This window comes from Talpa europaea (genome assembly GCF_964194135.1).
Source record: "Talpa europaea genome assembly, chromosome: 14".
NCBI classification, from domain to species: Eukaryota; Metazoa; Chordata; class Mammalia; order Eulipotyphla; family Talpidae; genus Talpa; species Talpa europaea.
The window spans coordinates 16,153,051-16,168,973 of NC_140082.1; the positions used below are offsets into that span (position 1 = coordinate 16,153,051).

At 39.3% G+C, this 15,923-nt stretch overlaps 1 protein-coding gene across 3 annotated transcripts; it reads right to left on the reverse strand.

Moving 5' to 3' along the window:
• Window positions 1-6,064: 6,064 nt before the first annotated feature.
• On the reverse strand, window positions 6,065-15,013 carry CCDC117 (coiled-coil domain containing 117; the record flags this gene model as incomplete). Of its 3 annotated transcripts, XM_084253479.1 has the most annotated exons (5): window positions 6,065-6,302; window positions 8,482-8,619; window positions 9,050-9,274; window positions 14,045-14,098; window positions 14,832-15,013. In XM_084253479.1, the coding sequence occupies 5 exons, from the start codon at window positions 15,011-15,013 to the stop codon at window positions 6,065-6,067; spliced, it is 837 nt and encodes a 278-aa protein (XP_084109605.1). The 3 variants fall into 3 exon arrangements, with proteins under 3 accessions (XP_084109605.1, XP_084109606.1, XP_084109607.1); XM_084253480.1 differs by lacking the exon at window positions 14,045-14,098; XM_084253481.1 differs by lacking the exon at window positions 9,050-9,274.
• Between the last annotated feature and the right edge of the window lie 910 nt (window positions 15,014-15,923).

Genomic DNA, 15,923 nt, shown 5'->3' on the forward strand with positions numbered 1-15,923 from the left:
AAGTGATCCAATACTGTTGCCCTTTTCCTTGACTATCACACTGCCTGAAGGATAGCAGAGAAGTCTGTCTGCTTCATTCAAACACCAAAGTAGCGGGTGTATAGTCCTAGAGAATTCCTCTAAAGTATTTGTCTATTCAAACCTCATAGGTCGCCCCAAGTATTGTCTTTTGACATTCACCAATCCAAGGTACTCAGACATACTACTATAATTCAGATTTACAGCTTTTGAGGTTGTACCTTAAGGGTAGTAGTTTGCTCTAAAATACTTGTGTGTAAGGGTCATTGGACAAGTGTCTTAGACATGGAATTTATGAATGACCCTTTTAATTTCACTGCCCCTTCTGAACGTCCCAAGCTTGCCTCCAATTTTAGGTTCTTTAGTTTGCTTTGCAAGCAGAGAACACCTATTTGAGGGGGCTGCTTTTCCCTCATGTATAGTTCAAGTAAAGATCAAGAATCTTTTGTAAAAATTATAGAAATTTACTATGTAAATGCTTGATGGAATCTTTCTCTGCTAGTGTAGCCTTGGAAGGTGCTTTCTCCATTTATTTAAAACTACCTGTGCAATTAAAAAGTGCAATGCAATGTCTTTGTTCTTTGACTCCTTCTTGGACCTTTAGTTAATGTGTTCTCTAGGTGTTTCGTATTTGTCATGATAGAGATTTACCTAACTTTAGTAAACATGCCACTTTTTAAATTGACTGAAGGCTTTCCCCCTTTAATTATTGCCTTCAAGTCCTGTCATAAGTGATACAATCTCTCTGTAGTTACTAGAGACAGTTTCTTTACACACTGATCAGTATTTAGTGTTTTTAAAATTTTTTATTTTTTTAATTTATGCATACAAGAACTGGGGTGTAGGTGGTGGTGCAGGGGTGGTGGTGAGAAGATTCACCAGAGACAGAGTAGGGAGAACAGGCAGATCTGGAATACACTGCTGAGGGAAGCAGTGGACGAGACAGGAGAGGTCTGCTGCACCATGTGGATTAGCTCCCTGCTTGGGGATCAACTCATACTGCAATGGCTGGTGGTAGCTTGATAACCCTGAGTCTTGAACCCCTGTGCTGCCAGGGAGGCCCTGATCAGTATTTTAGTAAGTGATAGAGTTGAACCCTTACCCACTGTTTCGCTATACCATCTTTATCAGAAAAGGACATGTCATAAATACCAAGATTCTCTTGCTATTATTAAAGATTAAGAGGATTAAAAGCATTTTCTAGACTTAAACTCCCTGGATTTAATTAGTTCAATTTTGCCACAGGTTAGCTAGGTAATCCCGGACATATTTTTTTCCTCATCTTTAAAGGTACATAATAATATCTCTAAAGATTGCCAGAGGAGGGCCTCCCTGGTGGTGCAAGGGGTTAAGACTCAACCTATGAAGCCATCCTGAGCCACTGCAGCACAAGTTCAATCCCTGGCCAGGGAGGTACCCACATGGCACAGCAGACCTCTCCTGACTCGCCCGCTGCTCCCCTCAGCAGTGTGTATGTTCTGTTCCCCACTCTGGTGAATCCTCTCACCCCCTGCACCTCTGGCCTGTACCCCAGTTCTTGTATACATAAATAAATCTTTAAAAAAATTGTCAGAGGAGTCAAATAGAAGATGCATTATAAGCATTTAGTATATGCCAGGTATCCACCCTAAGCACTCAAAAGTTAGCTATTCTCTCCTGATTCTTTGGAAGCGTTTTATCTCTTCAGAATTATATTTGCATACTCACATGCTAGAACTTGTTTCACAGAAGAACCTGTTCAAGGAAAAATTCTAAACAATTCTGAAACTACAGATATCTGATATCTCTCTCACCTGGATACATCTGTAGACATTCTACTACAAGATATTAAAGGACATCCTCATTCATCTAGCTCATGAAGGCATTTATTCAAGCTTGCGTAGGCTCTGAGTTTCCTTATCATGGATGTAGGGACATCCTCTACTTATCCTCATGATTAAAAATCTGATCACCTGAACTGTAACTGAAAAAAGCTGAGACTATTTAGGGATTGTGTAGGCACATGTAACTACAGAAAAGAGCACAATTATTGCACATTGTGGCTCAAGTGATTTACATTCAATGACAACATATGAAAGAGGCAGCTGTACTAACCGTAATAACACACAGGCCATACATAACCTGTGTATTATCAGTTTTCATTTCCTGCACAGATGGGTGAAAATTTAAATATTGCTCAGTTTGCAAATCTTCAATTTGAAACCCTAAATTTAATGGCAAGAAATAAAAATCAAGGTTTAATCAAGAAATAAAAATCTTGGTTTCCTGCAAAACCAAGGCAAGATTCCCATCAAACAGAGGATTGTGCGTGAAATTAAAAGGGTGGCAGATGCCTGCACACCATTTCCCTGGTCCTTGTAAAACTAATCTATGTGCACCTCCTTTTTTTCCTACTAGCTATAGTGCTGGAGCAGGCACAGTAGAGGCAGAACTGTAGGCAGAAGGTAATTCTTTTCTACTCCAGGAATTATTTTATGATATCAGTTAAATTCCAACTCCCAGAAATTAATCTACAACCTGTGACTTCTAAAATTTTTATTAAGGGACAGGAAGACTGGCTTATTTGCCCACTGATGAGCTGTTGCAAGACAACATCCTTTGCTGGAGCTATAGTCTAACATTGTATTCTAACTGCATTTAGTTCATTCCTAAAATGCCACTGGTAGAATATTTGAAGCAAACTGATATATAAAACTATACTTCCTCAAGGAGTTTAATGTTAGACTTCATTCATGAACCATACTTTATTACTTCAATGAAAGTCAAGTGACATTTTAGGTATTGCTGCAAAGACTGTATAACCCACTGGTCAGATAGGAAGAATACTGGAACTGGGAAACTGGAATATATGACTAAATTATCACTATCTACTTAGGCTTTAGTTTCCAAGTCATTAAATTAGATAAGTTTCAGTTGTGATTTCCAAATTTTGGTGAAAAACAATAATATCCTGAGTTTTCTGTAATTGTAACCCATATGTAACTTCACAAATCAGAGGTCCAAAATTATTTTAAAAAAAAGTTGTAAATATGCAGGCAACACTGCCACCCAGTGACCTGTCAACTCAAAAAAGAAAATGACCAAGTAACTTAACAGCATGGAATTTTCCTGTTCTCTCTTCAAAAGGTCCCAAGCTATGTGAACACTATACTATTTCCTAAGACTCTACCATTTTTAAAGACTCAAGCCAATACTGCCATCTGAATATTGTTGATTACTCACCAATGCCAATCAATGATGTAGATTGACAGATCAATGGCAATGGATTGTCTGAGTAAAAAGTATTCTGTGGGTTTTAGAATGGCAAAATAGTCTTCAAAATAAAAGTCACTGATATGAGTGCTGCTTTAACTATTATTTATAGAAGAGCAAGGATATCTGATTTCATTTACTTAAGCACAGGAATACAAATATCTCAAAATGTCCAAAACACTTAGTTTTATTGAAAATAAAATACAGTAACACCATATTCTCATTTTAAAATAAAATTAACAGCATCTTTCAGAACTTTGCTAGTACTGCATCATTCTTATCACATTGAAAAACAAAACCAAATTCCAGATCCAAAATAATTAATGAATCTGTTGGTAAACATTCTTTTTATGGTTCTAGTCCCTATCCTCGTTATTTTTCTAAATTTTATATTTGCACCTTTTTAAGAACGAGTAGCAGTTTTTTAAGTTGACCGATTAATTTGTTAAAACTGGACTTTCTTCATACTTAAAAAAACACACATACACACTTTACTCAAACTCAGAGAAAATAAACATTTGTTCATTAAAGCTCACCTGCTTTAGGTAATTTTTTATCCTCACACATTAGCATCATAAGCCAATGTTTGATCCATGCTGCAGAAACTGTACAAAATAAAAAGATTTGTTAATTTCCTAGGGAGACCTTAAGGCAAAAGCAAAAACTTTATGCTACAAAAGAAAAACAAAGCAAAGGCATGGGGACTGTGTAGACGGCTCAGATGAATAAGCACCACAAGGATGAATTTTTGTACAAACATATGCAAGAAGATGTTTAAAAGGAGCACTAAACATCTCTTTTCTTGCAGAAATAATTATGTCAGATAATTTGACTCCTGAAACAGATTGTTTGGCTTTTACTAGAATCTTAATTCTCTTCTATATTTACCATCATTATCAGAGCCCTGTTTTGAGACTCTCTTTTTTTTTCCTCTGATGAGAAAACTGCCTAACAATTCTTAACAGAAGACGATGCATTTGGGGTCTTTCTTTGGAAAGCTGTCATCTCCCCTAATACAACTTAACACTGGGACTAACTCCAAATTCAGGGCAGTCATTTCACGTTTTTGACTTGTACTAGGAATAAACATTTTAGTATGGTGATTTCTTTAAGGCTACAAACTTTATAAGTTGGTCCCATTAAACAATGACTTTAAAGGCAGGACAAACGGCATGAATCAAACACTTGCACATTTCAACAGAATAGTTTACATTCATCTCTAAATTTTAGATTAAGAAACTATTAGCTGGTTTCCAACTGGTTTCAATACTGGTTTAAAGTTTGAGTAATTTTACCTTGTAGACATTAAATATTTTGTTTAAATATTAAACATTAAATCTTTTCCTGACTATCCAGACAGAAATAGAGAAAGCAGGAACAACAGGCAAAAGAAGGAATAGTCCAATTAACAGACTTGTATCTTTTACGCCATCTGTAACAAGGGGAGGGATTTCAACTTGGCTTCAAAATTACTTGGGAGCTGGTTTCCAACGTCACCTCTACTTGGCATAAACCATTTTTTCTACACAGGTATCTGATTCCCACAGAGGGAGGAAACCCAGAAAACAAAACAAAAAGAAATGCGGTGGCCTCCTGCTGTGTGGTAAAAGGGCCAGTCTAACACTATTACACTCATTTCATAAGTGATAGTGAATATTCTGTAGCACTAAAAGAACCGTCATATTACTTTATAAGTCCTTGCCACACAGAAGAGCTTCCTGAGAAAAAAAATTTCAATCAGGGTCATCCCCAAAGGATTCCTTGAGCCTAGTTTAAGTTCTTAAAATAAAGATTTCCTGCTGGCAGGAATCTATTCTTCTAATAATTTTTAGGCTTACTGCACAATAGTTGAAGCACCTAGCAAACTGGTTATTTCAGTAAATGTCACTTGACCATATGTTCTCAGTTATTTAGTCACTGCTTTCTGAATTAACTTTAAGAACTCAATGTACTACTCCAGGTATACTCTTTTTTTAAACTAAAGTTGTCGATGCTTGGTTTGGCTGACACAGCACTTTCTCAAGATTACCTAAGGAATGTGATTATTTTTCCCACAGCCAATTTGCACATGTGTTACCTCACAATCTTTTAAACTACCAAAGTTAATTAAGTTGTAAACATTACTGAATAACTGGATCTAATCAATTATGCAAGGGAAACCAAGGAGCAACAGAGCACAAGGCATAAAAGCCTCAAAAGAAACACCTTTTCTTTGTATTTTCATTGCATTTTCAGAGGCAGAGAATGCTACTGGCTATTTTATAGCTACAATGTATTGGCAACAACATACAAGTTTCAGAGCCTCTGTTAAATTTCTTAGCAAAAGACTTAAGTTACTGCTTTCCTTCCTCCTTTATCCCATTCACAGTTACCACTGTAACTCACATCCACAAAGTTGTTGCTGTCAGGGTAGTGTCATAGTAGGAGCATTCTTCTTTCTTAAAGCATCTTTCTCATGTGTCTCAATATTTTCCGGGTATCTGAATGGTTTAAAAAATCTGAGATCACCTAAGTCACCCTTACACATATAGCTTCTATACTTGCCTTTGCAAACTGTAACTTCACATCCCTTTATTTAGTATGTCCCCTAGAAAACTGCTTTTCCTTTCAGACAAATTTTGTTGGCAAAAAGTTCAAGAAATGACTACCCAAATGAGAGTCCCACCCCAAATCACAGGTGGATATATTATTACACCCGTTTCATCAAATTTTCAAGTCCATATACTATACAAGTAGACTCATGACTATACATGAGTCTTCGACAGTTTGACAACTTTAGTGCAGAAACTGGCTTCTAGAGTTCCATCTCTTCTTCTGTGCAAGCAGATGTCTCCAAACTATTGTAAATAGGCAGCCCTGTTTGCCGAGGTTCCAAGAACAGTTCAGTTCTCTGAGAGAAGGCAGTGCCAGCAGCTGCATGTTTAGTTTGGCTCTCTCCTGTGTAGTTCTTAGTATTAGTTGCTGGCTTTGGCTTATCAGAAAGGAGTTCAGGGAGAGGTTTCCAGAGCACAAGTTCCATGGAAGGACGGCTCCTAAGACATAAAATACATCTTTATCAAAATTTTAGGGCATGAAAATAAAAGATATATGTCGAAAAGTTAATGCTTGTTACTGAACATCTAGAATTATGAACTGATGGCATCAAAATAGGAGATTCATTATAAGCCAAATCAACCTCTAGAACACATAAAAATTTACATTTTTACATGCATTTTCAATCAAGTAGACTGGTTGTACTGATTCTGTGATTAGAAGTAATATAAACATCCAATGTGAAAGAGACTCAACATTTTAATTTTTTTTAAAATGAAAGTTCATCTTTTTTTTAATCAATTGTTTTTTTTTTTTTTAAGATTTTATTTATTTATACAAGAACTGGGGTACAGGTCAGAGGCGCGGGAGGGTGAGAGAATTCACCAGAGACAGAACAGGGAGCAGAACAGGCAGACAGACCGAAGACACTGCTAAGGGGAGCAATGGGCAAGACAGCAGAGGTCCGCTGCGCCATATGGGTTTCTCCTTGGCCAGCCGGGAATCAAACCTGCGCTGCAGTGGCTGCAGACAACTTCATAGTGCGTCGCTCAACCCGCTCCACCACCAGGGAGCCCAACATTTAATTTTTAAATTGTGGTTAATATTAGCAGATGTGGGCCTCCCTGGTGGTGCAAGGGGTTAAGATGCAACCTATGAAGCTATCCGCAGCCACTGCAGCATGAGTTCAATCCCCGGCTGGGGAGGTGACCCACATGGCACAGTCTGCTGCTCCTCTCAGCAGTGTATTTCAGTCGATCTCCTGTTCTGTTCCCCACTTTGTCTCTGGTGAATCCTCTCACCCCCACACCTCTGGCCTGTACCCCAGTTCTTTAAGTATAAATAAATAATCTTTTAAAAAAATATTAGCAGATGTGTGGACTATAGCTTGTGTTAAACCTTTATAAATGAAAATAAAATACTGGACAAACACATTAAAAATATCTCAGTATGTTTTTTACTTAGAACTATGAGGTATAACCCATTTTGGAGTAAGCCAGAACAGCAACATCTGCCTGTCAAACTGGCAACAAACATGCCATCAATGCTTTGGACTCCCCCAATCCAATGTTAATTTGGTGGTTTCTGGGACTCAAAGGCAAGTAAGGCAAAATAAAACGCAAATGATGAGATTCGGGAAAACTACCAAGAGTTAATAGTGCTATATTTTAGACTGGAGGGCAATGTGACGGTCTTACTCTTGGCTAAATTATTTTCCCATCCTCAGGGCTTGGTAGTTAATTATAAAGGTCAAGGTATTGGGGGGGTAGTAGGGGGAGTAGCGCAGCATCCTTGTATCTAACATCAAGCAGCAGCTGAACCCACCATATCCGAAGGTAATAATGCTTCATCTGCCTGGAATCACTGGGACTGGTGTTCTAAGAGAATTTTGCAATAATGCTTCATTTACCTGGAATCACTGGACTGGTGTTCTAAGAGAATTTTTCAGATACCTAAAAACTTATTGTCAGTGAGGATCATGTCTATCTAAAGTCTTTGACAGACAATACCTAAAAAGCACTTTATAACTTGCATGTTATTTTACAAGATAATGACAACAAGATCACTTAAGCGCAAGGATAAGAATTATAGAACAATCATCAGTTCTTATGTTAATGGACCATAGGCTGCATTGCTTTTTAGGTCCTTATGTTTGCTCTCTAATTTCCTCTCATTCTCACAATGGCTACTACTGTTCTGCTCTCACTTGATGTTTCTGTTTTTCTACTCTTATGGTTTAAGAAACCAGTTAATTAAGTTCATTCCCCCTGTGTCTAAATTAACAGCAAATTTGGTTCTTAGACCTGAAGGTGTGAGGAGCTATACACTGTGAGACAAGAATATAAGCTCTGGTTTGTGATCTCTGTGATAACTGTGCTGGAAGACTTTTATTTCCTAGGTCCCAAAAATGTTCTTGGATAACTGAGAAAGCCAAGTAAACAAGTTTTAAAAGTTGTTCCCATATCCTACGATAAGAATTTATCAGAATAAATGGGCTCTCTCTTGGCATTCCTCCCATTCCCATATATTATATTATAATGCATTTTAGAACTTCAAAAGTCTATAAGGCAGTCACTCCTGAATACTGCAAACTTCTGCTTACAGGGCATTTTGCTCACTCCCAAAGGACTAAGAAAACATTCCAACCAAGACTAAATACAAAGCAGGAACCAAACTCACATGGACTCAATCATTTTCTTTGTAAATACTTCATCAAATTCCCTCTTCAAACCTGTTTTCATTGTGTCAGAAAGGACAAGGCTGGGGAGATGGGTAACATTTCTATCAGCTTCAACTTCTTCATCTTCGTCAATAATTCTAATAAAAGCAGAAGCAAAGAAAGAAAAGTTATTTAGTAGAGCTATTACATATTCTAGTAATTGAATAAAATTTAAAAAATGAAAGGATAAAAGTGACATGTGCTACAGCAAAAGATCACATAAAATATGCTATACCTTAGTGAAAAAAGGTATGATACATTTCAGTTAACAGAAGTTTAACATTCAAAGCAAGCAAATTTGAAGACTATGTCCCTGAAAACTTCCATAAACCAAAAATTAATATTCAGAAATAGCAAATATATCAGCTTATTTTAACAATTAACATGTATACTTCAAGTTCCCTAATTTTTATAGTCTAAGAGGCTAAGGATCAAGGTTTCACCCAATATTGAATTAGACTAGTTTAAAAGAATACAGATACTTACGTAGGAACAGTAACAAGTCGGCTATATACGCCACCCACTTACCTGTCTTCAATTTCCTGAAGTTTCCTGCGGGCAACTTCACACTGCGGTTCTCCAGTTGTCTGATCCATTTCTTCACAAATAACATCTAACATGCCAGGTGCTGAAAGACCACTAGTGCCTGAATTTACTCCGTGACCCTCTATATCCTGATGTGCACAAAGAACCCAGTCATTAGGACTAGCACAGAGCCCTGCTTCAGTTAGTCTTTTCTTTCTTACTGGACAACTGAAACAAAACAAAACAACAAATTCAATGAAAATCCTTACCAATATAATGTATACCATCCCTTTCTATAATAAAATTCTTCAATTTTGCATGTTCAGATTAGAAGTGTTCAGTGTGGGAACTAAACTCATTCCTACTTATTTGGCTCTGCAAAGGTCAAGTGGGAAGTAGAGAAACCAAAAATCACAAAGCTGTAATTCAGGACCAGTCATATTTTGTCATACTGCTAATGCTCCAACAAATTGGTCTTTACAGGGTAGTCCAGTAGTCATGCCATATTTTCTTAGGGTGAAAATATATGTCTCATCAGTTTGTTCCACATACTACAAGTGCATATCATATTGATTTCTTGGTCCTCTCTAAAATGTCAGAAGGTGTCACTGGTTCAATGAGTGCCTAAGAATGGGTTTCACTTTTCTCTACCCTGCAATGTATTAAACTATCTTCACTTTCTAGAAAAATTCATATTTCAAAGGGACCTTAAGAGTTCATCAAATTTTGGGGCCTCCCTGGTGGCACAAGGGGTTAAGCACCACACTGAAGCAATCCGCAGCCTCTGCAGCACAAGCTCGATCCCTGGCCAGCCAGGGAGCAACCCACACGGTGCAGCAGACCTCTCCTGACTCACCCGCTGCTCCCCTCAGCAGTGTACTTTGGTCAATCTGCCTGTTCTGTTCCCCACTCTGTCTCTGGTGAATCCTCTCACCCCCTGCATCTCTGGCCTGTACCCCAGCTCTTGTATGCATAAATAAATAAACCTTTTAAAAAAAAAAGAGTTCATCAAATTTGCTTTGCAAATCTGGAAACTAGGATCTAGAAAATCTAATGTGCTTCCTCTGAAGTGTTACTGTAAGATAGTGAATTGCATTTTGGGAAATAGACTTGAGAGTTCCCGAATCCTACGTTTATGCCGTTTCCACTAAAACCTCTTGCCTACTTAGGATAATTACACTGTTCAAGTTCTTACAATACCTTGTATTAGTATTTGCAAGCACCATAAGACACCCAGTGTTTAGTTGAAAGCTGTCTAAAAAGTAAATTAAACAGACAACTGACCCTATTCTATGTATGCATTTAGACCAAAAGTACTTTATTTCCTGGGTATCAGCAACTGTAATCTTAAGACCAGAACAGTTTTCCAACAAAATTAATGGTTACTATAGATTCTCATTCTAAACTGAGGGTCAAAGCATGTACGTAGCATACAATTTACAAGAAGAAATTTCCATTCCATGTTAAGACTCTGATAATTAACATTAAAGTCTCTATCAATATAAAAAATGACAATAACGTGCTCTTGAACCTAGATTTTTAATTGAAACTACTATATAATGTTTTCTTTATAATTAGTTAATACAGAAGTTTTAAGAATGTCTATCTAAACAACAAATATTCTGTAATATTTATATAATTTCAAAGTATGTGATATTTTGGAAAGCTGAAGAGAAGTTATATATACACAAAAGAAAAAGCCGATTGAGAAAAAGCAGAACATATCTAGAAGGAAGAGATACATTTCCTAGCACACCTAACAATCAAATATTAAAAGCAACTGAGTGTAAGAGCTGGGTTCTCTGACCTGCAACATGACTTACGATAAACTGTTTCATGCCTGTAGGTCCAATTTGCAAATAATTAGAGAGCAATAAAAAACTGATATAAAAGACTTCAAAATACTGATAAGAGCTACAGAAGTGGCAGTTAGGCTGCACGCTTTTAGAATCAGACAACCAAATGCTGAGTTCCTTATTCTCCCAGGCCATCAATCTCTCCATCTGTACATTAAAGGTGGCTTACTTTTAAGTCAATAATTTTTACACTTCAAAATTTTAATTGATTTTTTAACACTGGAAACTTTTATTCAATAATCCCTTATAGGGAACCCCTAGTAAAAGCAAAAAGGTGCCTGTGTATCCCCAAGCAATCCCAAGGCAATAAAGAGCATAAATACTGTCAGGTTTAATGCTTTTTAAACTAAGGCAACTTCACAATCCACTTTCTTATGAACATGTTATCAATAAGTTAGAGAACCCACAGTTTCCGCTGGCAAAAAAAAAAAAAAAAATCACACGCAAAGTTAGAAAAATGACCAATTTGGGGAAAACATTTATAACACACATAATAAACTGATTTGTTTAATAAAGATTTCTCATTGGTCAACAACAAAAAACAATCAGCCAATAATTTGCAGAAAAATTAAACACAAATGCCTTAAATGAAAAGATGTTCAACACTTACAATTTTCAAAATACAAATTAATGTGCTCTAACTTCTCTTTAACAATTAAATCCTACACTCATAAAAGTAAACACAATTTAATGAATACTTACAAAACAAACATCCATTAAAATATCACCCAAGATATAGCATGCTGTCAGCATCCCAGAATGCTTGACTTATAGGTAAACACTATCCTTTAAAATTACTTTCTTAAAAAAAAAAATGTCCATGGCCTCCCAGTCCAAGGGATTAAATAAATCTCAGTACTATCAAGCTATCCCTAGTCACTGCAACATAAGTTGATCCCCAGCCAGGGAGCTAACCCACATATAGCACAACAGACCTCTCCGTTTCGCCCCGCTGTTCCCCTCAACAGTGTATTTCAATCAATCTGCCTGTTCTGCTCCCCAGTTTGTCTCTGGTGAATCCTCTCACCCCCTGCATCTCTAGCCTACCCCCCAGTTTTTATATGCATAAATAAAAATAAATCTTAAAAAAATTATCTGCTAGGGCCTCCCTGGTGGCACAGGGGTTAAGCCTCAGCACTATCAAGCTATCACCAGCCACTGAAGCCTGAGTTTGATCCCAGGCCAGGGAGCTAACCCTTATGGCAAAGCAGACTTCTGTCTCACCCACTGCATCCCTCAGCAGAGTATTTCAGTAGATCTGCCGGTTCTGCTCTCCACTCTGTCTCTGATGAATCCTTTCACCCCACCCCACCTCTGGCCTAGGCCACAGTTCTTGTATGCATAAATAAAATAAACCTTTAAATAAAAAAAAGTCCACTACTAGATATGTAGCAGGCGAACTAATGCTTAGTTCTGCCTAGTTTTTAACTTTGTATTTAAAGAATTTCACTGTATATATCCTTGTGATGTTTCTTTTGCTTATATTATACTTATTATAATCACATACATCCATATTGATAGGTATAGTCCTTTTATTTTTTCTTTTTTGGTGACTAGAACTGCACTATGAATTTGTAATTTACTTTATCCATTTTATTGTGGGGGGACATTTGAGTTATTTAGTTTTAAGATATTATGAACAAGATTGCTATGGATTTTCTTGTCCATGTCTCCTGATGTACATGTATTCTGTGTACATACTCAGGGTGGTAACTATTGGGTGAAAGGGTACACATACTCTCATTTTTATAAGATAATGCCAAATTCTTTCCCAAAGAATTTGGGAAAGTTTACAGTCTCATCCTAGTGTCTGAGAATTTCTATTGCTCCATAACACATCCAGTATTTGCTGGAGTAACATGGTGAAGGAGTACCTCATTGTGGCTTTAATATGCATTTCCCTTAAGAAGGATGAGGTCAAACATCCTTTTATTTGGTTGGGCCTTTGAATATCTTCTTTGGGGAATTCTTTTACTCATGTTTTTATTAGAATACCTGTCTATGAGATGTAATTTTTTTTTTAAATATCATTTTTCCAGTACTTTCTTTTTTTTTTTTTTTTAAGATTTATTCATTTATTTATTTATTTATTTAAGCATGCATGCATGCATGCAAGCACTGGGTACAGTCAGAAGTGCGGGAGGATGAGAGAATTCACCAGAGCCAGAAAAGGGAACAGAACAGGCAGACTGACGAAGTACACTGCTGAGGGGAGCAGCGGGCTGCAGGAGAGGTCTGCGCGCCATGTGGGACCCTCCTCTGGTGGGTGGAGAGCAGTTGGGGATTGAACTGGCGCTGCAGAGGCTGCAAGCAGCTTCGCAACCCAGCGCTCAACCGCTGCGCCACAGGGGAGGCCCAAGATGTAATCTTTTACCTATCAGTTAGGTGGCAAAAAATAAGGGTGAAAAATATAGGTCTTCTAGGAAGATGGAGAAACAGGCATTTCTGCTGTTAAAAGGAGTGTAACTTGACAACAATTCTTGTCAAAATTTAAAAAGTATATAAAACCCAGCAACTGCCCATCTAGGAATTCACTGCAAATATAGACAAAAAACCTTAAAGGTCATGGTAGATGTGTCAGTAATAGCAAAAGATTAGAAGTAACTTAGGAATTCATCAAGAGACTGGTTATCTCTACCTAGGCTTATAAGAGAATTTCATTCAACTGTTGAAAAAGAAATTAGGTAGAACTCTGTGATGACAGAAAACACTAGAAGAGTGAAGTGAAAAGATCAGTGTATTGCACAGTGTGAACAGTATCTTCTTACAAACATACAAAAATAGAGGTGTATATACTTATAGCTTGAAAGTTTTATTTTCCAAAGGAGAAACAGATAACAGGGTTTGCCTTTGGGGAGAGGTGGCAGTGTGAAGAATAAGACTTTTCAATATGTATCCTTTTGCACACTTGGAATTCTTTTCCTTTGTGCATGTAATAGCCACATGATTCAAAATTCACACATTACCATCATAGTGAAAACTTTCCCTCTAACCCTACTGTGGGTCACCCAGTATTTGTCTCTAAAAGGCAACCAATGTTACAAGTTTCTTGTGCCTCCAGGCAGAGACACTTCAGTTTTACCTCTTCCCTTAAAACCAGTTAAACGACTATCAACTGAATAAATGACCCCTGAAAACTTACTCTTCGTCCTCTTCATCTTCCCGCTTGTGTTTCTTTTTACAGTGAACGGGAACACTGTGGAAACAAACAAACATGAGTCAACTGAGAAATTTCTGTCTATAGTCTTCAGCATCCACGCTTTCTCATAAGCCAATAATCCGGCCCACCCTACAGTACCACTCCTTGCGAGTGGGATGGATATACAGGTCACCTAGCTAGGTGGAAATGGGGGTGTTCCTGACGGCGGGTAGAGATTGAAATGTAAATTTTGCATTCTGTGACGGTAATGGGGCTTAAACGGGGTTTGGGGGTGGGGTGGAGAGCCGGGGAAAGAAGTCAACGTAGAGAAACGGTGTTCGGGCCAGCACAGTGCTAAGCGCTTGTTTCTATGATCTCACTACGAGGACCCATTTCTGTCCCACTCTGTGGATGAGGAAACTGAGTGGCCGAGAAGCACTGAAAGTTGTCACCACCTGGAAGGGGAGTGTGTACTCGCTGAGGGGACATCCAGGCTCCAATCGGCCCGAGTTCCCAGCCGCGCACCACCTGGCTGAAGCTGGGAAAGTCGCCCCACTTCCCCGAGGCGCTGGCGGCCCAGGTCCCAACTGGACTCTCCGGGGCTGCGCGCCCTCAGGCAACCTACAGTTAACGTCTCTGGGGATCAGTTTCCTCGTCTGTGAAAGCGATGAGAAGTCTACAGCCAAGGGTCGTGAGGAGAGGCGGCCACCAGACCTAGCGCGGAGCCCTTGCCCGCCGGGAGCGCCACATCCCGCCCGCCCGCCCGCTCCACGTCCGCGGGGCTCCTCACCGTCCGCGCGCCGCTCCCCCGCCCGGGCAGCTCGGGACGACGCGGGGTCCCGGCCGCGGGGCCAGCTCCGCGCCGTCCGCCCCCGGGGGGAAGGCCCGGCCGGGGAAGGCCGGCGGCGGCTGCAGGAAGTCCGAGCCGCCACTCAGGGGGAGGCCGCTGAAGGGCCGGCCCAGCGCGGCCATGGCTGGGGAGACGAAGAGGCTGCGCCCGCGGCCCCCACCACTCACGGCCCCAGGCCCGACAGCTGCGGCCACAGCTACTGCTGAGAGAAGCCCGCCTCCGAGCCCACTCCCGACCCCACGTCACGCCTTCTAGAATCCTCCACCCCGGGCCGCCCAGGGGCACGCTGGGATTTGTTGTGTGTGATGAGTTGAGGCCGCGAGGGGTGCCGGGAGTTGTAGTCCTGGGCGACTACAAACAAGATGGCCGCCAAGGCAGTGTCGCCAAGATTTGAGAATGCTTCTGGCGGGCTCTAACCCTCATTCTGAAAGTTATGTTAGCTCTGTAGTTGGGTTTTCTCAATAGTAAAACCCGGTGATGGTAATACCTATCTTTATAGGTCTGAAGAAGTAAATGAATTAACATTAGAACTCTTAGAGCACTATCTATGTAACAGTACACACATTAAATGTCAGCTATTAATACTTTTTATGTTTTAATATAAACAAAGTTGGTGATGCCTCGGAGAGAATAGCATAAAGGTTCAGTTAAAAACCTCACAGCTGGAGTCTCCCTGGTGGCACAAGGGTTTAAGTCTCAGCAGCCATTACAGCATGAGTTCCCATCCATCGCCAGAGAGCTAACCCACATGGCACAGCAGACCACTCCCCTCAGCAGTGCATTTCTACAGATTTGCCTGTTCTGCTCCCCACTCTGTCTCTGGTGAATCCTCTCACCCCCCACGCCTCTGGCCTGTACCCCAGGTCTTGTATAAATAAATAAATCTTTTTTAAAAATTAGGGTAACATACATCTGAAGAGATGTGAATCTTCTCCCCTACACCTATGCTGAGTTGTAAACCATTACCATGATTAGAAATAAATATATGCGCAAATGCATGGAAAGCTATAAATAAATAAATAAATAAATAAA